Source organism: Euleptes europaea, chromosome 14 (assembly GCF_029931775.1).
Source record: "Euleptes europaea isolate rEulEur1 chromosome 14, rEulEur1.hap1, whole genome shotgun sequence".
NCBI lineage: Eukaryota > Metazoa > Chordata > Lepidosauria > Squamata > Sphaerodactylidae > Euleptes > Euleptes europaea.
The window spans coordinates 4,026,348-4,047,640 of record NC_079325.1 but is presented as its reverse complement, the minus strand read 5'-3'; the positions used below and the strand labels follow the sequence as shown (position 1 = coordinate 4,047,640).

General features: G+C 45.4%; 1 protein-coding gene across 1 annotated transcript in view; it reads left to right on the top strand.

Moving 5' to 3' along the window:
* Positions 1-21,293, top strand: part of LOC130486941 (carotenoid-cleaving dioxygenase, mitochondrial-like) — a 30,830-nt gene that overhangs the window by 9,181 nt on the left and 356 nt on the right. Inside the window, exons 3-12 of the mRNA XM_056860245.1 lie at positions 9,052-9,253; positions 9,823-10,034; positions 11,496-11,611; positions 12,117-12,219; positions 15,438-15,569; positions 15,689-15,849; positions 17,124-17,291; positions 17,994-18,131; positions 19,846-20,028; positions 20,532-20,642. Of these exons, the coding sequence (XP_056716223.1) occupies positions 9,052-9,253; positions 9,823-10,034; positions 11,496-11,611; positions 12,117-12,219; positions 15,438-15,569; positions 15,689-15,849; positions 17,124-17,291; positions 17,994-18,131; positions 19,846-20,028; positions 20,532-20,642 (1,526 nt within the window). The remainder of the gene's footprint in view (positions 1-9,051; positions 9,254-9,822; positions 10,035-11,495; positions 11,612-12,116; positions 12,220-15,437; positions 15,570-15,688; positions 15,850-17,123; positions 17,292-17,993; positions 18,132-19,845; positions 20,029-20,531; positions 20,643-21,293) is intronic.

The following is a 21,293-nucleotide window of genomic DNA, read 5'->3' as shown; positions in this document are numbered from 1 at the left end:
TCATTTCAGACACTGTACAGTAGCCTGTGCCATCTGGGCAGAACCAGGGGGAATTTGGCATACCTTTTAAGTGTCCTGGCCTCAGACTGTTTACCGCTTTATAGGTCAAAGCCGACATTGGGCCTGGAAACCAACAGATAACTTGTGTTAGACTTCTTCTTTGGGGCTGGTGCTTGTTCTGGACACTATCAATTTTTTGTGGGAAGAGATTTCCACAGCCAGCTGAACTGGAGGAAGCCAGTTTGGAGTAATTTTCAACAATCATTTGTTTTTCAGTAGTGCTTCTCAGAGTCAGCTGGCTTCTGCTCTTATGGATTATTAATCCCTGATCAGTTAGTAGAGATTAGCTATATGGGCAACTGTGACAAGTCCTTGTTGGGGCTCTGTTCTCGCATTTAGTACCAGCCAAACGCTGCCCTTAATGTTGGGCTGTGAATTGAGCATCCTTCATTCCAAAATGCATCTCTCCATCTTGGCGGTTTTCTGCAGTAGACTTAATATAGCTTTCTTGTGGCCATCTTTTGGCCATGGAGTAGGGGTCACTGGGGGTGTGGGGGTAGTTGTGAATTTCCTGCATTGTGCAGGGGGTTGGACTAGATGACTCTCGTGGTCCCTTCCAACTCTATGATTCTAATTTCAGGCCAGACTCTTAATTAGAGTCTGAGCCACAGCCCCTCCCTGATTGCCTCCTGGGGCAGTCAATTTATGGCTGTGCCCACCAAAGGCTCAGAAAGGTAGGAGACCCCTATTCTAGTGCTGAATGTCTGTTTTCAGGCTTGGTGTTCCACCCAGCGATATTATGGAAGAAATGGTGCTTCTTATATGCCCTGCCTTACTGTATTCACTGGCCCCCATATGCTGCCTCCTGGCTTTCTGTTGGAGGTTGTTTTGCAGGGTCTGTCCTGTTGATTTTCTCTGCCCCGTCAGGTCTCAGAAGTGGCTGCTGTATTGATGCTCTCATTTCGCACCTGCCCCCCCCACTCTGTCATCCTGCCATGGAGGCTCCTCATATTTGCATATATGCATATATCTTCCAATTTTGCATGTGTGTTTTGCCCTACAACCCTCCCCCAGGCCTCCTTAAGAGATTGTCATTTCTCTGGTGCGTTTCTTGCCAGGTTCAATCCTGTCACCTAGTCGCTGACTGCATCTCTTGCGTCCCCACGCCCAAAGGCTGAGTCATTGGAGTTTCTCTTGCCCTTTTCTGAGACCTCAGTCTGGAAGCTGCTCTGCGGCTTTTCCATCTCAAAAATTCCCCCAACGGGTAATGAACCTGCAGAGAGAGTGAAAAAGGCACTGTGCCAGTCAGATCCATTCATCTTTATTACAGCCAAAGGCCAGCATAAAATATAAAATAGCCATCCTATGATAAAACTGTATGGATCCTGCTTACAGCATCTTCTCCGTGCTGATTAACCTGAAGATTTACCCATAAGACCTTTATTCATCAGACAGTGAGACGTCCTCCCCCTGGCGTAACAGACCCGTGGTCATCTCTCAAAAGATGTACAGTTCGACAAGGGAGGCTGCAGGAGAGGTGGGGTAAGGTGGGCAGAGGTGGACCCACAGAAGGTGTAGCTTCATCCCCTAGAGCTGAAACTCCCCATGGCCCGGAAGGCCTGCATCTTCTGAACGTCTGCTTCCATCATGGATGGGTCAAAAGTTTTCTAATGTGATATTAACCCATTATTTGTTATGTTTTAAGCGTTCGTAGCTCTTTCCAGGGGATCCTCTTACAAATCCTTTTGACAATCCTAGGATGGGCCGACATTATTTTTTGTGTGTTGCGGGTCTGCGCTGGAGTGGGAGAACTCCACGAAGGCTACTGAGTGATGTGAAGAAGAAGAGTTGGTTTTTATATGCTGACTTTCTCTACCACTTAAGGCAGAATCAAACCAGCTTACAATCTCCTTCCCTTCCCCTCCCCACAACAGACACCCTGTGTGGTAGGTGGAGCTGAGACAGCTCTAAGAGAGCTGTGACTAGCCCAACGTCACCCAGCTGGCTTCGTGTGTAGAAGTGGGGAAACAAATCCAGTTCACCAGACTATCCTCTGCCGCTCATGTGGAGGAGTGGGGAATCAAACCTGGTTCTCCAGATCAGACTCCACTGCTCCAAACCACCACTCTTAACCACCACACCACCAGAGGTGTGATTTGAAGTGGGGATTACCCTGCTCCTACTCAAAGCCACATCCTCTCCCCCCCCCAGCTCCTGATGACTTCATCTTGTGTGAGAACCCTGGGAAATCCCTGTTTTCCCCCTGCTTCTCTCGCTGTCCAGCGAAGCAGGTCTCACAGTAGCTCTTCAGATAGCAGCACGGGACACCTTGGTCTCCTGACCGTCTGAGCTTGTAGTGGGGAACAGCAGTGGTTGATTTCTTGAAGGATGCTTTGCTGTTGTGTGTTAGGAGGCAGGGAAGCCATGTACCCCAGGCCAACTCGGAAGCGGAAGTCAAAAAAGGTGTCAGAGCCCCCTACCGAAAAGTGGTTCAGTCCTGGTGGGGCTCTGTGCCTGCTGCTGTGGGGCAACCAGAATCAGCACTTAAAGGCATTTGTGGCAGGGGAAGGGGTGGCCTAGGCAGCAGTGTTGCCCTGTCTGCCCCACAAACCACCCCCTGAATCTCCCCCAAAAGGGGGGGCTCAAGTCCACCCCATGCAACGCACTGCCTCGCATGGGGTGGACTAGAGCCCCTCTTTGGGGGGAGATTCGGGGGGTGGTTTGTGGGGCAGACAGGGCAACACAACTGCCTCTGGCAGCCCTGATACAAACTTGAATCTGGGTGAGCAAAATTGGCCACTGAACTCCATGTGAGTCCTCACCCAGAGCTTTGTGTGTTGCCGTTTCATCATCCTCTGCGCTCTCCCTGCTTGCGGGTTGTGTTTTTTCATTTCCTAGTGAGCCAGGGACTTTCCCCACCGCAGGCAGGAGTCAAGCTGTTGAAGACATATGGGCTTATGCTGGAAATGTGGAAAGGAAAGAGGAACATTTATGCATGCATGGTGGATATGTAAAAAAATTAAGTTTTTGGGGAAAAGTTATTATAGAAACTAATAATTTGATTAATATGAAAGTAAAAAAGAAAACCTGCATTTTGTTTATTGGGAATCCCACAAGAAAAAATGGGTAGTAATGATAGGGTCATTTGTCAATATAGTTTTGCGGCTGCAAGAATTGTAATAGCTAAAGTTTGGAAGCAAGTGAATAAACCTTCAATTCGTGACTGGAGAGGGAAACTATGGATGTATATGAGGATGGCCAAATTAACAGAATTCCTACAGGGTAAAGATATGGAAGAATTAAAAAACTTGGGCAAAGGCCATCACGTATTGGGACAAACTGGCAAAAATGGATTTTACTACTTTAGTTAGTGAGTTATAGAAACAAGATTATCTACTTTTATATTACTTTAATTAATAACTTTTAAAACTGTTTAGACACTTCTGCGGAAGTCAGGTGAAGGGTCACTTTTTAAGGTGGGTGGAGGGTCAAAAGGGTATTTTGGCTTTGTTGAACTTTATAATTCTGTATAATCATAATTGATACTCTTTTGTATTTTGTTTTTATTTTTTGTTTGTTATTGTATTTGTTTTGTTTTATATTATAAAAATTAAAAAAAATTAAAAAAAAAAGACACTGGTGACGAATGGTCTTGTGAGTAACTCAGTAGACAAAGGACCACTTGTGAACTGATTGTTTGAACGGGGCGGGCTGTTCAGCCTCTGCCTGCCTGGTCACCCCAATTTCCCCCTTCCTCGAATAATACCAAACAGTTTTCAAAGTGAAATGCGCAAAGTTTCCTGACATTTACTCACTCCCACTCCTGTTTTAGAGCCAAGAAAGGGTCTCCTTATGTGATTTACCAGTGGTGTCTAGCGTTAGCTGATTGAAACCAATAGTCATATACTGGGGAAGGATGGGGCTATTCCCCTCCCCCAGGCCTCAGTCTGTAAGACAGGACTCTGGGCATTCAATGGCATTTAATCTGTGTCCTGCATTTAATCTGCATCCTTTATGCTTTCATTGTTCCAGCTCCAGCATAGCTGACTATCAAAGAGGCCCGTACTGGCAGTCCTTTAAAACTGGGAGAGTCGCCATGGTGTAGTGATTAAAGTGTCAGACTAGGATCTTGGAGGCGCAGGTTCGAATCCCCAGTCTTGCCACAAACATTTGCTGGGTGACATCGAGTCAGTCACAACACTTCCAACTTCACCTACCTAGCAGGATTGTTGTGAGGATAAAACAGGGAAGGGAGAACTGTGCACGCTTCCCTGAGCCCCTGGCAGGGTGGGCAGGATAAAGCTGTTTTGGAGAGAGAGGGTATTCGCAGCTTGTGCCAACAGGAGAGCCAGTGTGGTGTTGTAATGGCTAGGATGCTGGACTAGGATCTGGGAGGCCCAGGTTCGAATCCCTGCTCTGCCATGGAAGCTCACTGGGTGACCCCAGTGCAGATACACTGCCTAACCTACCTCACAGGGTTGTTGTGAGGATAAAATGGAGGAGAGGAGAAGAATGTAAACCACTTTGGGTCCCGATTGGGGAGAAACGCGGCATATAAATGAAGCAAGTAAATAAATAAATTGTGCTTGGCAACATCTGCACATTCAGAATCTTCTCCCAAGCCTCTGTGTGCATGTCTTCCTGCAGTCTGACCTTTTGCAGCTAAGAGAGCTGTGGCCTCTCTCATCCTTTTGTTGGGGATAAAATCTACCACTTTAAGGAAAATTTCCTGGGTAGAAGTTTCTCCCCCAGGGGATCTAACCACGCTCCCTGGCAGCTTTCCCAGAGGACAGAAGGTACAATAATGGCTGTGAATGTAGAAAAGGGATTCTCCTCTGTCAGCAGTTGACGCCGTCTTGAGCCACGCGGAAGTCACAAAAGGTTATGTTGATATTTCGATCAGTCAAGAGTTCCCAAGGAAATTGCCCTTGAGAAGTTTAGGACGAAGGGCGGGGCCAATCTGGAAGGTGTCTGTGGTTTGTCTTTTCACACTGCTCTTTAATCTTCCCACCTCAGGGGCCTCAGCCAAGTTGTGACCGACTACGTCCACGGAGAGACGTCCTTCAAACTAGCCAGTGCCGGCCTCTACCTGCTCTCCGCTGCCACCTTTGCCGGCCTCTGCTACTTCAACTACCATGATGTGGGCATCTGCGAGGCCGTGGCCATGCTGTGGAGACTTTGAGATGCAACGCCCGCCGCTGGCAAAACACAACGATTGTCCACTGCTGCCTCAGCTTTGGTCATTTTATCACCAAGTCATTGAATAAGGGAAAGAAGGCAGCAGAGCTCTCTGCGTGGCACACAAGAATCCTTTGGGGAGAGTGGCTTAATAGCTGGAAGCGGCTCCCACAAAAGTGGGGAAGGGTGCGCTGCTGGCGCTGGGATGGCGAAGCCAACCGTTTTCTCTGTCTCCGCAGCTCCTCTTTCCCTGTCCAATGACAGCCGGGTTTCAACCGGTGCAGCATAGCTGATTTTGATTTTTTGGGGTCTCGCATTTTGGTCCTAAAGTTGTCATTAATAAAATCGTGTACGCGACATCGTGCCCTGGGGTCAGACTTTGGCCCCAAACAATCGCTGTGCAAAAGGGAAGCCTTTTTGTCTGTTTGCTTGTTTGTTTCTTTCAAACTGTATACAATAAAGAATTTACACAAGCCTGAAGTGTTTGTTTCAGAAATAACATTTTTTGTTCTTTCTTGTTGGGACTTAGCTTTTTGTCTTAAAAGTACCGTATTCTCTTCCAAAAGAGCCAGTGTGGTATAGTAGTTAGAGTGTTGGACTGTGATCTTGGAGACCCAGGTTCGAATCCTTTTTCTGCCATGGAATCATGCTGGGTGACCTTGGGACAGTCCCACACACTCATCCTACAGGGTTGTTGTGAAGATAAAATGGAGGAGAGGAGAATGATGTAAGCCACTTTGGGTCACCAATGGGGAGAAAAGCAGGGTGTAAATGAAATAAATAAAAATCTGGTGCCCCAAATAACATTACTTATAGAGACACCATTTCTTTTCAACCCTTCCCTTTGAGAACATCCCTGTACCTTATCTGTTTACATTGAGGCAGAGGTAAATGGCAGGTACATTCATTTAGCTCCTGTGGATGGATAAGAGACAGGCTGTGTCCCAGTTTTCCTTGAAGTCTGCCCTTTTGTTGGCTCCAAAGAGGTCACAGCTGTGTCTGGCTTACTTCCTCTGATCAAAAATAGAAGGAAATTTGCTGACAAGGAACATTTATTTCTTTACAGATTGTCAGTGGATATTTTGAGACAACTCACATTAATGTCATTTTGAAAATGTTGATTGGTAGGGAAGCTCATGAGGAAATTCAGGTTTTTTGTTTGTGTTTTTTAAAATATTGTTCAAAAGAGCTAGATACAAAGTGCAGTCTTAAGCAGAACTATACCCTTCTAAGCCCATTGACTGTGTTTAGGATTGCACTTTAAATAATTCTTCAGTGAGTGAAAGGAAGAACATATTAAGGGGGCAAGAGGAACACTCTTCCTTCCCTGATTTATTTCTAAAGGAGAATGGTCTAAAGGGCAGAGATTCTTCTGCATAATATTGCACATGACATTGGCACGTGCCAGCCCATCCCTGTTACATAAACTCAGGCTGCTGAGAAGGCTTTTATTTTGAAATGCAGTGTTCAGCCAGCCCTTCTCTGTATTCCCACAGTGTCAGATGCATTTTGAGTAGAAACAGGATACTTAGAATTTGCTTTGTTATTTGAGCACTACATCAGATGCTTTCCTATATCCTTTCGTTCACCAGTCTCCTAACGAAGAATGTGGCTGATTTCCTCTGGTTTTTGCTCCAGTACATCCCAGGTAAGAGTTTCCCCCCCCTCAATCTCCCACAAAGGTTGTATTGCTGGCATTTTTAAAAAGCATCCGAGGCTGGATGGACTGAATGCACAAGTCTCTCTTGTGCTGTGCAGATTACACAAAAGAGAAGTGTTTGATTCTCTCAGTCGGAAAATGCAGATTTAGGGCTAGGATGTCATTGGTGAACAGGTGCCAAAAGCTCTCGTTAAAGCTGGGCTCCTCGCTGAACTCTGCAAGGTTTCCTGACAGTTCAAACCATGAAGCGTACCTGCTAAGACTGTTTTCTACTGTTGCTAACAAAGCAGAATATCACAGGATGAGTGGTTAGTTAAGAGCATATTTCTTGTTGGAATTAAATGAGCTGGACTCCAAAGGTTCCAGAGTAATCTTATGTAGCAGCTACACATAATGCAACAAAACCGGGGGCACAGTCCTCAAGCAAATGAGTTACTCATGCACCAAGTAAATACAGTTTGCAAAGTCAGAGCAAGCTTTGGTGCAGTTATGTAAATATCCACTAGAGCTTTAATTGCAAACTAGGCAAGAATAAATGCCTTGAGCAACATTAATTTTTATTTGCATTTTGCTGTACTTTGTTCTACTTTGATATTGGCGTTTTTTTTCCCCTTTTGCGAATGAGAGCTAGCCCAAATGTTTTTCACGTTGCTTTATTTTGATGTGAAAAATCGGTTAAGAGCCTCGGGGTTATACTGGACCCAACATTATTGCTGGAGAAGCACATCAACACAGTTGCAAATAAGGCATTCTTCCAACTCATCCTAGCTCGAAAAATTGGCCCTTACCTTGCTATGGCTGATCTGGCCACTTGGGTACATTCCATGGTGGCATCAAGACTACACAACGGTAATGCACTGTACATTACTATCCCCTCAAAATCAATTTGGAAACTCCATTTGGTACAGAATGCTGCCGCTTGGCTATTATTGGGAGCTAGACCTTCTACACTGGCTGCCCATCAATTACCAGGCTCAATTTAAAGTATTGGCTATGACATACAAAGCCCTTCATGGCCGTGGACCCTCATATCTGTGAGACTGTCTCTCCCCCTATGCTCCACAACAATAGCTTTGTTCATCTGAGGAAGGCCTTCTACAGGTGCCAGCCTGCAAATGGGAACAGTCCACAATTGACCATACACATGCCCATGCACATACATAAGCTCTGTATATTTTAACTTATTATTGTAAGATGCTTTGGAATTTGCCCCCGACTGAAAAGTGGGTGTAAGTATTTTAGTAAGTAAATGAAACAATGGTATTACAAACACATTTATCAGACTCCAGATTCTTGTAACAATCTATTCCTTGTTCATTAAAAACAACATGGTGGATAAGAGTGTTTGCACCTTCCTAATGTGGGAGCAGACTTGTAATTTGTGCTCATGACGGATTCTAACAACCCATTCAGGATCCCAGTGGTCCTTACAATATTTTGAGCACCAGTGTCATCTAGTTCAGCCCCCTGCACAATGCAGGAAATTCACAACTACCTCCCCTACACACCCCCAGTGACCCCTACTCCATTCCCAGAAGGTGGCCAAGATGCCCTCCCTCTCATCATCTGCCTAAGGTCATAGAATCAGCACTGCCGACAGATGACTATCTAACCTCTTCTTAAAAACCTCCAGGGAAGGAGAGCTTACCACCTCCCGAGGAAGCCTGTTCCACTGAGGAACTGCTCTAACTGTTAGAAAATTCTTCCTAATGGCTAGATGGAAACTCTTTTGATTTAATTTCAACCCATTGGTTCTGGTCTGACCTTCGAGGGCAACAGAAAACAAGTCAGCACCCTCCTCTCTCTATATGACAACCCTTCAAGTACTTGATGGTTCTCATATCACCTCTCAGTCTTCTCCTCTCCAGGCTAAACATACCCCGCTCCTTCAACCTTTCCTCATAGGACGTGGTCTCCAGACCCCTCACTATCTTTGTTGCCCTCCTCTGGACATGTTCCAACTTGTCTACATCCTTCTTAAATTGTGGTGCCCAAAACTGAACACAGTACTCTAGGTGAGGTCTCCCTTGTTTCCAGTGTATGAACCCTGTTCTTTGCTGTACCAGTCCATTCTTTGAAATGGTCTCATTCAGTCACAACTGTATTGAATTAACGGTGAAGTTCTCACCTGAGATACACCAGGGTTGTGTTGTACACAGTGGCAATGATATTATTCTCTTCCTGTCTACTAACCTCTCACTTTATTCCCACAGTTCTGAATAGCCTCGTATCTAGCCAGAAGCAGCAGCTCACCTTCAGCAGTCGGAAAGGTTTGGAATGTATCGCACCATTGTTTGCCAGTGTGGAGGAGACACCCCAACAAATCCCTACACAGGTCAAAGGGAACATCCCCCAATGGCTCAAGGGCAAGTTGTTGCGGAACGGGCCAGGGAAGTTCGAGTTTGGAAAAGATAAGTAAGGCCTGCTTCTTGTTGTTGGATTCTCTCGGGTTTATTAATTCCAAACTTCGGTAGTGACCACAGCTGTCTCTGGGTCTGTAGTTACTAGCCCACAAAAAACTGTAACTATGCTGTGTTCTCACCTACCTGTGTTAGTAATTTTTGTCTCAGAAAAAAACACAACAACACAAGCTCTGCATTCCTGCCTGGTCGCCTAGAGGCAATTCTTGCTCCCCATAGGTGATTCTCTGAAGGCCTGGCTTACAGGGCACCTTTTCCTCTGAACTTCTGGGACTAATAACAGAGGGGACTCTTGCTTATGTTGTAGTGCTGCCCTTCTTTCTACCTGATATGCTTACCTTTTAAAGAAAGATTTCTTTTCCAAACATTTGATATTTACAAGGAAGAGGTGTTCCCAATGACAAAATGACAAAAAAAACCTTGCGGATTTGTATCCATTAGAATTTATTCCCCCACCCCACCAGGTGTGTGAATTTTGATTAAAAGCTATTAAACAATTTCCCTACATTTGGAGACTTCCCCCCTTTCTTCTCCTTTGACGGTGTTTCTTTTCTCTGATGAAAGGTACAACCATTGGTTTGATGGTGCTGCCCTGCTACACCAGTTCACTATTGAGAATGGGGTCGTGAAATACCAAAGCAAGTTCCTAAGGAGCGATTCCTATATGGCTAACATCCAGAACAACCGGATCACGACCTCTGAATTTGGAACCCTGGCTATGCCGGACCCTTGCAAGACCATTTTTGGTCGCTTCATGTCAAAGTTCGAACAACCAGGTCAGTATCTTTCTTAGATCTGCTCTATCACATCTTGTGTACTGGATGCTGTTGCTTTCCTTTAAGAAATGCTAAAACGAAATTGTGGAGCAACGTTTTGCAGTTGTGTGGACTTTTTTTTACAGTGTGCCTGTTGCAGAGGGTGGGCAGGATTCGGCATGGACCTGAGCCCAATAGGAGCGTACTTTTCTTGCCTGCCCTTGAACGCCATCCCCCATCATTTTTGTGCCAAATTGGAAACCGTGCTTAAAACAGCTGAGCTTCTTGAACTGCAAAAACAGGAAACATTTTAAAAGAAAAATTGAGAGAGCAATCCTAAACAGGTCCACTCAGAATCCTACTTAGGTCTATTCAGTGGTGTCTGCTCCCAGGAAAGTGTTCTTCAACTTGCAGACCAAGGGTTGCAAGAGTGGTTAAGTGATCAAGTCAGGGCCAGCGTAAGCATACTCTGAGGTGGGGCAGCTGCTGAGGCCCACAGTTTCATGCAGGGGCCACTGCTGCTGGTGTCCCTTCTGCACTGATTTGCCAGCACTCCTCTCACTACCCATGCTGTCTGCTTCATGCACTGCCTAGTGCCACTGGGGAAAGGGCGGGAGGCAGCTGTGAGCGAAGGCAGTAGGAGGGCTCTTGAGCAGACAATGGAAGAATGCAAAGCAGGGAGAAGCATGTGGATGGGTAGGGCTGCCAACCTCCAGGTGGTTGTAAGAAAAGCAAGGACAGCACTGATGGCTAACTGGATATATAATAAATACCAAAAGGCAATGAATTCCAAAAGGCAATGAATCACAAATGTACAATGCACAATAACAGAAGGCACAATAACAGAACACAAAGTCCCAAAAATGAGTCCACACTCCTGATGAAACGCTCAAGGCGAGGTAAGTGTTGCTCTGCTCTGGGTGTAGAGCATCTACCCAAGCTGCGGATCAGAGTGGAGTCGAAGACTGAGATTGTGATCAAACAGAAGCATCCCTGAGATGGGAACCCAGTATGAATCACTATTTCCCACAGGCAGGAGGGTGCTGCTGCAGTCATCTTGTTTGGGGGCTTCCTAGAGGCACCTGGTTGGGCCACTATGAACAGACTGCTGGACTTGATGGGCCTTGGTCTGATCCAGCAGGGCCTTTTGTTATGTTCTTATGTTACGCTATCGCTTTGACTATCAGGAATTAGTTGCAATGGATGAATATCTATCACATTGCTCAGTGTATATACACGTAGTATTCAAACGGAAGGCTATTAGCCTCCCCTCCCCAAACCACACCCTCCCCAGTCTCCACCTGCAAAACCTCCAGGTATTTCCCCACCCAGAGCTGGCAACCCTATTCCTCAGTCAGTTCTCTCAAGATGTCAGTGATTTCCACAAGTGGATGTGCTTAATTATAAATGCATCCATGCCACCCAATGAACCCCTGGTGTTTCATACCACACCCACAAACTAAGCCAGGACTTTTGTTCCAGGTACCACTGACAACTGCAGTGTGAACTATGTGGTCTACAAAGGGGACTATTATGTCAGCACAGAGACCAGCTTAATGCACAGAGTAGATGTGGAAACCCTGGAGTCCAAGGAGAAGGTAAAGGGGGTGGGACAGCCACGGGATTAGGGTCTCAGATGGGTGTGTGTGGGGTGGTCCCAACATTTCCAGTTTGGTGTCCATCGGGGTAATTTCAGCATATGCTGGGAGTAACCCATACCGAAGGAGACATCACCTTGGACTGAGCTCAGTTTGGGCTTGAGGCTGCAGTGGAATGATAGGGAAACGCAATGGAATGACAGCTGAGTCCCTTCAGTTTGCAGGTAAGGAATTACAATTTTAGGTGCTCCCCAAGTTACAAAGATCAGTGCATGCAGAAAACTCCTGCAGCAAGTGCTGCATACACCACACCCGTTAACTAATTAATTTTAATCTATTAGCCAAAAGGCCCATTTATGTTATTACCCGTAGTATGAATATCCAAATAGCATCGTGCATAGCTGGTTGCAAACATAGAGACACACAGTTTATTCCAGTACTGGAAAAATATTTTGAAGATTTCAAGAGCTACTTCTTGGAAAGACAAGCATCTTTGCATTGGCAGGTGGATTGGAGCAAGTATGCTGCAGTGAATGGGGCGACCGCCCACCCACATTACGACCCAGACGGAACAGCATACAACATGGGCAATTCGTATGGGAAACATGGTAAGGCTAGTGGATTTAGAGATGTGGTCTAGGGTTCAATCAGCGCATCAATCAATCATCTATTACGGTCATGGAGCAGCAGGGTTGGGCTTCTCTAATTTGTTCTTTACTGGGTACTTATGTCTGTGATTGTGCTCATAAAATGTTTGGAAGTAAATAATTGGGGTTGGGTACCCAAGGTTGGGTGGGATGAAAAAAATATAAATAGTGGAAATATGTGATTTATTAGAAGCGCTATGTCAAGATTAAAATTATTTTAAAAACGTTAAAACCGCACAATGGCATTTCCTAAGGTTGATATCTGTCACCACATGCCAAATGCGTTTCAGCCTATATGGTCTTCCTCAGTGGTCTATTTGAAACCCATATAAAACATGCACACATATTACAAATATATTTACATATACTGGCAATATAAAACAGACCAGGCTTGTAATAGGTTATATATATTACCAATTAAACCCACATTTGGTAAGATTGTTTTAAGTTTTTATGCTGGGCTGTATATGTCTCCCGTATAAGCTGTGTGGAAGTATCAACCTAGTCAAACAGTGTGTGATTGTGCTCATAAAATGTTTGGAAGTAAATAATTGGAGTTGGGTACTCAAGGTTGGCTGGGATGAAAAATAAATAAATAATGGAAATATATGGTTTATTAATCAGTCATTTATTACGGTCATGGACCAGCAGGGTTGAGTTCTCATTTGTTCTTTACTGGGTACTTATTTCTGTGATTATGCTCATAAAATGTTTGGAAGTAAATAATTGGGCTCATGCTCTGAACAGAAGCTGAAGTATTCTAGTGTCAGAACAGTAAGGTTAGAGTCTTACATGGAAAGCTTAGAGGAGAAAGGGTTTCTTTATATCCCATGAATGTGAACATACAAACTTACGAAATTGCCTTCTTCTGAGCCATCCCACTGGTCCTCCTAACTCTGTGAGAGCAGCTCTTTGGTACCAGAGATCCTTATTGAAGATGCTGGGGATGGAACATGGGGGATTTTACATAGAAAACAAAACTCTCTTTAGCCCTCTTTTTCTTAAAGTGTGTTCATAATTTTCATATGGGGCAAAGGGATGGAGAACAAAATGTGTATCATTGGGATAGGAACCCTCATGTAGAAACTGGTGTGGGTGAGGGAAGTATCTTTCAAACAGAAAGTGTTCAGAGAGTTCACTGAATCCTGTTCACAAGCTTGTAACAACAAGAACTTTCCAGTCCCCAGAGAAACTGTTCATGGCCTGTGAGGCTGAGGCATAGGCAGCTCACTTGCTCCAGCTCTCCCCAGCAGTTCCTTGAATTTGCTGACTTTTCTCTCTTGCAGCTCCCAACCCTCACTGCTGGGCCACATGAATTGCTGGCAAAGCTGTCTGGTTTATTCTCATTATAAAAAACATTGGGGGAAAACCTAAGAGAATGGAGAGTTTGTTTTTTAAAAGATTAAAATTTTGTACCATGGTTTCCTTTTACTATCTGCCAGGGCTACATTCTGTCCTGCTATTGCTGTTTCATGCTTATTCAGAATGTGCCCAGACAGATACTTTCTAGGAAATCAGAAGGCCTATTCTGAGTATATCTGACAAGGTTGATCAACCTGCAATGATGTATACAGCAGCAGGGAGCCAAAGAAGACTGTGCAGCTCAGATGTTTGACTTCCTGCAAGTCGGTTTGAGGATCCATGCTTTAAAATACAACAATGACCCTTTTCGCATTCTTGCTTTCATCTCTGGTGTCATGGAAAAGCATGTCTTTGGGCAGTGCCATGTGCACCAGCCGTTTTTGGCAGGTGTTGCTGATACCAGCTGTGGCACTTGTGGACTATAACTGCTCCTATCACGAGTTAGTAATACAAAGCAGAAGATTGGCCCAGAATCTTCAAGTGTTTTGAAATCCACAATGATTATTTAAAACCATACACGTATAGCCTAGAAATGGTAGAATTTATTTGTAGGTGGCCATAGGCCTTCTCAAAACATCATCCACAGAGTAGCACAGTATTAAAAAAAGAGAGACATGTACAAGAAAATAAAATCTAGTAGAATTAACATTGATATGAACCACCAAAAACAACATCATTTGTGGGATTCTGCTCTAGAGCTAACTACCTTAGCTCTTATTTTTCTTGCTGCCAGAGCAAACAATGATGTTCTATGAGAAATATATTGGTTGCAGTCGGACAGCAAGAATATGGTTTTCTCATTTTCTGAGTGGAGGTTGTACCCACTAGTAGCCCATCAAGAAACTTAATCCTGGGCTGTACATGGAGTGGACAATGAAATAAATAATGGGGTAAATCCCCCTGCAGATACACAAGCGTTGATCCTTGGGGATTTGTTTGTACCGCCTGACTAAAACGGTCTTTGGCATGGTTTCAAAGCGTAGAGCAGAAAACACTGCTCTAAGGTTATAATTCGAAATCTTAAGTTAGTTACCACGCTCTAAAGTGGTCGCTTTTAATTAATTTAAACAATGGTGCATTCTGAATTAATGCCCTGTCAGACAGGGCATCACACCTAAAGACCCAGTCTCTTAGATGCGTTTTGGCTGCTGAAAGTCTAAGAAGTGCATCAGGGATGGAGTACTGAGTTAATAATTTGTTTATATAGCCTGATCGCACCGGGTCCCTCGAGAGCATAATATCACAGGACAGTTTGCTAAATGAGTTTGATCTGTCCGCTGTGTTTTTAAAAATAGTTTTAGAACCTCAAGGTGGACGCCGGCCCTAAGAGATGGTAAGCCTGTTTCAGCTCTCATCAGAGCAATTGGAGTACCCTTAGGAAGGGTACACGTATAGCAACCTTTCCTGGTAGAACAGCTAGATTCGAGTCCAGAAAGATTTTTGGGACATGAGCTTTTGAGAGTCAAAGCTTAAGCTGTTCTGATTCTAGCAGTTCTGCTGCAGACCAACACAGATACCCTCTGAAACTTTCCTGGTAACAATCCCATTCTCTGATGTTTTTTCTTGAATTTCTGCCCACTGGGATCTTGCTTACCCAGAACCTTTGGTTTGCAGCTCATGGGAGTTAGGCTCGATCAAAGCATGGTTCCAGAGCAATTTGGCACGAGCTGTGCTCCTACTCTGGTGTCTTGTTTAGCGCTTGATGTGTCCTTTAGCAAAAGGTGCTAGGTACACCAATAACGCAACAGGCAAAGGCCCAAACCCACTTGCAGCTGTGGTCAGAATCATTCCTAACAGATGTGCTTTTTCCTGTCCAGGTTCAAAATATAACATCATTCAGATCCCCCCACAGAAGTCTAGCCCTGAAGACACCAATCTGAAGGGCGCAAAAATCCTGTGCTCCATTCAGCCAGAAGAGAAGATGAAGCCCTCCTATTACCACAGCTTTGGTGAGAGTGTCCCTCCTTGGAACCGAAACTCATGCACATCCAGTAGAATTGCCAGAGATAGTGACCAGAAGTGCGATTGGGACAGAGCTTGCCTAAACCCTGTCATCTTTTGCTTCTAGGAATGAGCGAAAACTACGTGATCTTCATTGAGCTGCCCCTCAAAATGAACCTGTGGAAAATCATCACAGCCAAGAGTCTTGGCAGGTCCTTTTTGGATGGAATCAGCTGGGAGCCTCAGCAAAATACCCGCTTCCATGTTGTGAACAAGCTTACAGGGGAGGTAGGTCTTTGCCAGGGTGCTAGGGCTGAATCTGTCATTGCTGGGGGCTGGAGGAGGGTGAAAAGCAGGCAGTCATCTGGCTTTCCAAGGAACCTCATGAGAGCTCAAGAGCCAGAGGTATGATCATAGATATGCAAGGTCTGATGTTCAGGGAGGCGACAGGTAGAACAGAGAGAAGCAGATCTGTCCTAGATCTGTCCACATCTTGGCAAGTGGTCCAGACTGAAGAAGCAGTCTTCAAACCAGGATCTTATAAAAACTGAGGTATCCTGGTTCAGTCAAGTCATGCCTGAAGTGATTGGAGCCAACATGTGGGGGTGGCTCACCCACTAGGTGGCCCTAGGCAACTGCCTAGGGTGTCAGAAGGCGGCAGGCACTGGCAGACCAAAGCCCTGCAGTGCTTCAGTCCCAACTCTGCCACCTGACGTGCCAGGCCAGGGGACACCTCAGGGCATGCCCACCCAGGCTGCTTAGGCAGCATGTGGCTCCAAATGTGCCTGCCTCCAGAAGCGCCTGCCTGTGCCAACTGGCTGATGGGTGGGTGTGCCCACTGCCAGCAGGAGGTTTGGGATATGCCTGGGCCAGCCGGTGGGAGGAGAAGCGCCATGGGCACCACCAACCCTTGGGCTGCCCCTGCCCATATGGGTTTGTTGGGCTGCTCTGGGTCTTTCCTGCCTTCTATGCAGTCGCTGGCTTTGTGGGGCCTGGCAAGAAGAAGGATCAAGTAGATCCCCAACTGGGCCTCTTTGAGATCTAGGATTTCCCTGCTGTGAAATCAATTGGCCCAACCCAAGCTTGTATAACAGCAAATTATTTGGCTACTGCAGAGGAATTGCTCGACAGTCATGAATGTGACAATCCTTGGGTTTGAAGAAGCCAGACTGTGGAACAGGCTGGGCTGTAGGCTTTCAGGCTCTTCCCATGTATAAAAATCTTATCAAGCAACATTGTGTTATTTCCAGATTTTGAGAGGGGACGTTCCCTTGGTGGGGCTGAAGGTAGGGTGGCCAACCTCCAGGTAGGGCCTGGGGATCTCCTGGAATCACAACTGATCTCTAGACGACATAAATCTGTTTCTCTGGAGAAAATGGCAGCTTTGGAGGATGGCCTGTATGACATTTTAGCCCCTTAAGGTCCCTCCTCAAACCCTGCCCTCCCTAGGCTCCACCCCCAAATCTCCCAGAATTTTCCAACCCAAAGCTGACAACCATAACTGTAGAGGAGAGATGAACAGAGAACGAATGGCTTGCATGTCTTGTGTGTTCTTTGCACAGGTCTTGCCCACGCAATACTATACCAAGCCCCTCATGTCTTTCCATCAAATCAACGCCTTCGAAGATCAAGGCTGCATTATCCTTGATCTCTGTTGTCAAGATGATGGGGGAGCCCTTGATATTTACCGACTGCAGAACCTCCACAAGGCAGGGGAAGCCCTGGACAAGGTAAAACTCTGAAGACACTCTTGAATACAAGGCCTGGCTAAAGGTCATAGGGCTTCATTGACCAGCTCAGGGTGCTCACATTCCAGACCTATAATGGCAATTTCTTATCCATCAGTATTCATGCACTGACCAAGGGCCTTCTCTGTCATGGCACCAAAGCTCTGGAACTCTCTTCCCAGGGAAATTTGCCTGTCCCCTTCTGTTTCCATCTTCTGCCAGTGAATGAAGACTGTTTTGTCAATGATCCCTCCCTCCTCACGAATGTTTTTATGTTTTGTGGGTATTTAAACTCTGTTTTGTATGTATTTTAATCTCTGTTTTTTAACTCTGTTTTAAAATTGTTTTAATGTTGTCTGTTTGGCCAGGGGAGTTGATTTTAATGGTTTAAAAATGTGATTTTATCATGTACATTTTAAATTGTTAGCTGCCTTGGTGGCCCTTCTAAGGGCAGAAAGGTGAGATACAAATTAGAATTTAAAAAATACACAAAAACGTACACAGGCAAAGGAACACGTGTCATTCTTGTCCACTTCCAACTGCTCTTTCCTTAAAGGCACACGGGGGCCTGGAATTTTCTGTACCCATATGGTGGACAAGCTGTTGAAATTTCCTCCTCCTCCCTAGCTAATGCTTCCAGTTCCCCATCTTCAGGGAACAGAGTTAATTCCTGTCTTTTGCTGCATCTTTCTGTCTCCTTGGCAGGTCTATAACTCGGTAACACGGCCGTTTCCATGGCGCTTCGTTCTTCCCATCCACGTGGATCCCAATAGCCCTATTGGACAGAATCTCAACCCCTTGTCCTACGCATCAGCAAAAGCCATGAAAGAGGCTGATGGGAAGGTATGGACAAACTTTATGCCCCAATAGGGGTTTCTGGAGTGGTGCTGGTCTTTTGTCTGGCATTTCTACAGGCTGCTGAATTCACCCTTGTGTCATGGCCCTGTACTGAGACCAGTTTTGTCCCTTGGGTTCCTGCCACTGGACTGCCACTTGGCAAAGAGGTACTGTCTCTAAACCCAAGAATGCAAATCCAACTAGAATGTGAACTGAGAATCCATGTCTAGGCCAGCCTTGTTTCCAACATTGCCCACTAAGATGCCTCCAGAAACTCACAAGTGTTGGCACAGAGGGAATGGTTATCCCTGTTGTTGGTCCCTTATCTAGTACATGGCTATGGAAAACTAAGCAAGAGTCTGGTGGTGGTGGAAGAAAGTGATGTTAAGTTGCAGCCAACTTATGGTGACCCCTCATGGGGTTTTCAAGGCAAGAGACGTTCAGAGGTGGTTTGCCATTGCCTGCCTCTGCATAGCAACCCTGGACTTTCTTGGTGGTCTCCCATCCAAGTACTAACCGGGGACGACCCTGCTTAGCTTCTGAGCACTGATGAGATTGGGCTATGCTGGGTCATCCAAGCAGGAGTCTAATAGCACCTTAAAGAGTAACAAGATTTGATTCCAGAATATGTTTTGTGGACTAGAGCCCACTGCTTCAGATACAGTGGAGGTTCCATTTAGCAGCCACTGATTGACCTCTTCTCCTTGAATGTTTCTGATCCTTCCTAAGCTTGTGATCATTCACAAGAGCCAGCGTGGTGTAGTGGTAAGAGTGGTGGACTCTAATCTGCAGAATCAGGTTTGATTTCCCCACTCCTCCACATGAGGGGCAGACTCTAATCTGGTGAACCCGGTTGGTTTCCCCACTCCACATGAAGCCAGCTGGGTGACCTTTGGCTAGTCACAGTTCTTTCTGAACTCTCTTTGCCTCACCTACCTCACAAGGTGTCTGTTGGGGGTAGAGGAAGGGAAGGAGATTGGAAGCCAGTTTGATTCTCCTTAAAAGGTAGAGAAAGTTGGCATATAAAAACAAACTCCAACTCCTACTCTTCCTTCTTCTACCTTGCAAAATAAACAGACCTGCATACATTCTGTAATTCTAGCTCAGAACCTGATACCCTGCTGGATTGGTTTTGGGTGGGAGAGGTTTTGCTATGTAAATAAGCTTGCTTTGAAGACCCTTGCAAAACTAGGAATGTGGAACAGGATGATATTACCTTGGGGGGAGGAGGAGGAGGAGATTTTTATAGGCCGATTTATAGGCCGACTTTCTCTAACACTTAAGGAAGAATCAAACTGGCTTACAATTTCATTCCCTTCCTTTCCCCTCCCCACAACAGACACTGTGTGAAGTAGGTCGGGCTGAGAGAGTGTGACTAGCCAAAGATCAGCCAGCTGGCTTCATGTGGAGGAGTGGGGAAACAAATCCAGTTCACCAGATTAGCCTCTGCCTCTCATGTGGAGGAGTGGGGAATCAAACCCGGTTCTCCAGATCAGAGTCCACTGCTCCAAACCACTGCTCTTAACCACTACACCATCCTGGCTCTCAGCGTGGAACTTTGAACTTTGTGCCTGAAAACCTAGACCCATCTCAAAGGTTGCCCACCATATTTCATTTTTCCCATTAAATGTAAATAATTAATACCTGCTTTACATAAGATGGACCATGAGACTACTGAAGCCATCTTCAGGAGCTGATGACATGTTGATTCCTTTTCCAGATTTGGTGTACATATGAAAGTCTACATGATGAGAGCCTAAAGGAAGCAGGAGGCCTGGAATTCCCTCAGATTAATTACACTCTTTGCAATGGGAAAAAATATCGTTTTGTTTACGGCTGTGGCTTTGGCCATATGGTTGGAGACTCGTTGGTTAAGATTGACACAAAGACCAAGGAGGTGAAGGTGAGAGCATGTGAGGCTTCTCTGTGGCCTGGAAGTTGTGTGCTAAATATAACCTCAGTTTGAGGAGAGGGGATATATGGTTGCCCACTCCAGTGTGAAAAATTCCTGGAGGTTTGGGGAGTGGAGCCTGGAAAAAATGGGGTTATGGGGAGGGAAGAGACCTCAGCAGGGTATGATTCCACAGAGTCCACCCTCCAAAGCAGCCATTTTCTCCAGGGGAACAGATCTCAGTAGTCTGGAGATCAATGGTAGTTCCAAGAGATCTCCAGGCAGCACACCAAGAGTTCGGCAACCCTAGCTCAGCAGGGGTATGATGATGCCATGGAGCCCATCTTCTGAAGCCGCCAGTTCTTATGGGGGAACTGATCTCTGTGGAGATCAGGTGTACTTCTGGAAGAACTCCAGGTCCCCCGCCTAGAGACTGGCAACCCTCGGGGAGAGAATCAACTCTGAAAAGCTGCATCAAAAGCCTGTTTTGATCCCTTCTTTTTGATGCCTACTAGATTTGGAAAGAGAAAGGCACATATCCTTCTGAGCCGGTGTTTGTTCCAGATCCTAATGCTACTGGGGAGGACAGCGGAGTCATCCTGTCCGTAGTGGTCACACCCAAGCAGGTAGTGTAAAGCCCTAAATTACTTTTAGCACTCAATTAAGTAATTCAAGGTGAGGTTAACAACCAAACAGCTCTTTTATTGGCCAATAAAATAGCAGAGCGCACGTGGAGGAAGCTCTTAAAAAGTCAGAGATCTTCCACCACCAAACAAAGGGAGACGTTAGGTTTTATAATCATTAAGGCAGACAGCACTAATTATCATTGCGTATAACAAGTGAACCAATAAACCATTATAGACGTATAAGCAACTATTTGCATGTCCAATAGAAAGTGCTCTTCAAGGCGTTCCCTAATGGTCATAAGATCTTAGTGAGGAAACGAAAGCTAAGATTCCTGGCTGACACTTCTTGTCTTAAATCAAAGCTTCAGGTCTCGTTAGGGAGCCTGGCTGTACCAAGTGAGAATGATCTCACTTGCACCTGAATTACAAACTAGCTGCTAGGTCATTCTGACCCAGAGATTCATTAGTGAATCTCTTGACCAAAGATTTCTACTTTACCCATCATGCATAGTGTCTTTACATATGTATCAGAATATATGTGTCTGATGCCTAAGCTCTTATATAAGAGCATGGCATCTTATGTTAGCTTGTGAATATACATACATGTGAAAGAATATACCGGTATGTTTTCCCCATAAATGAAGTTAATAA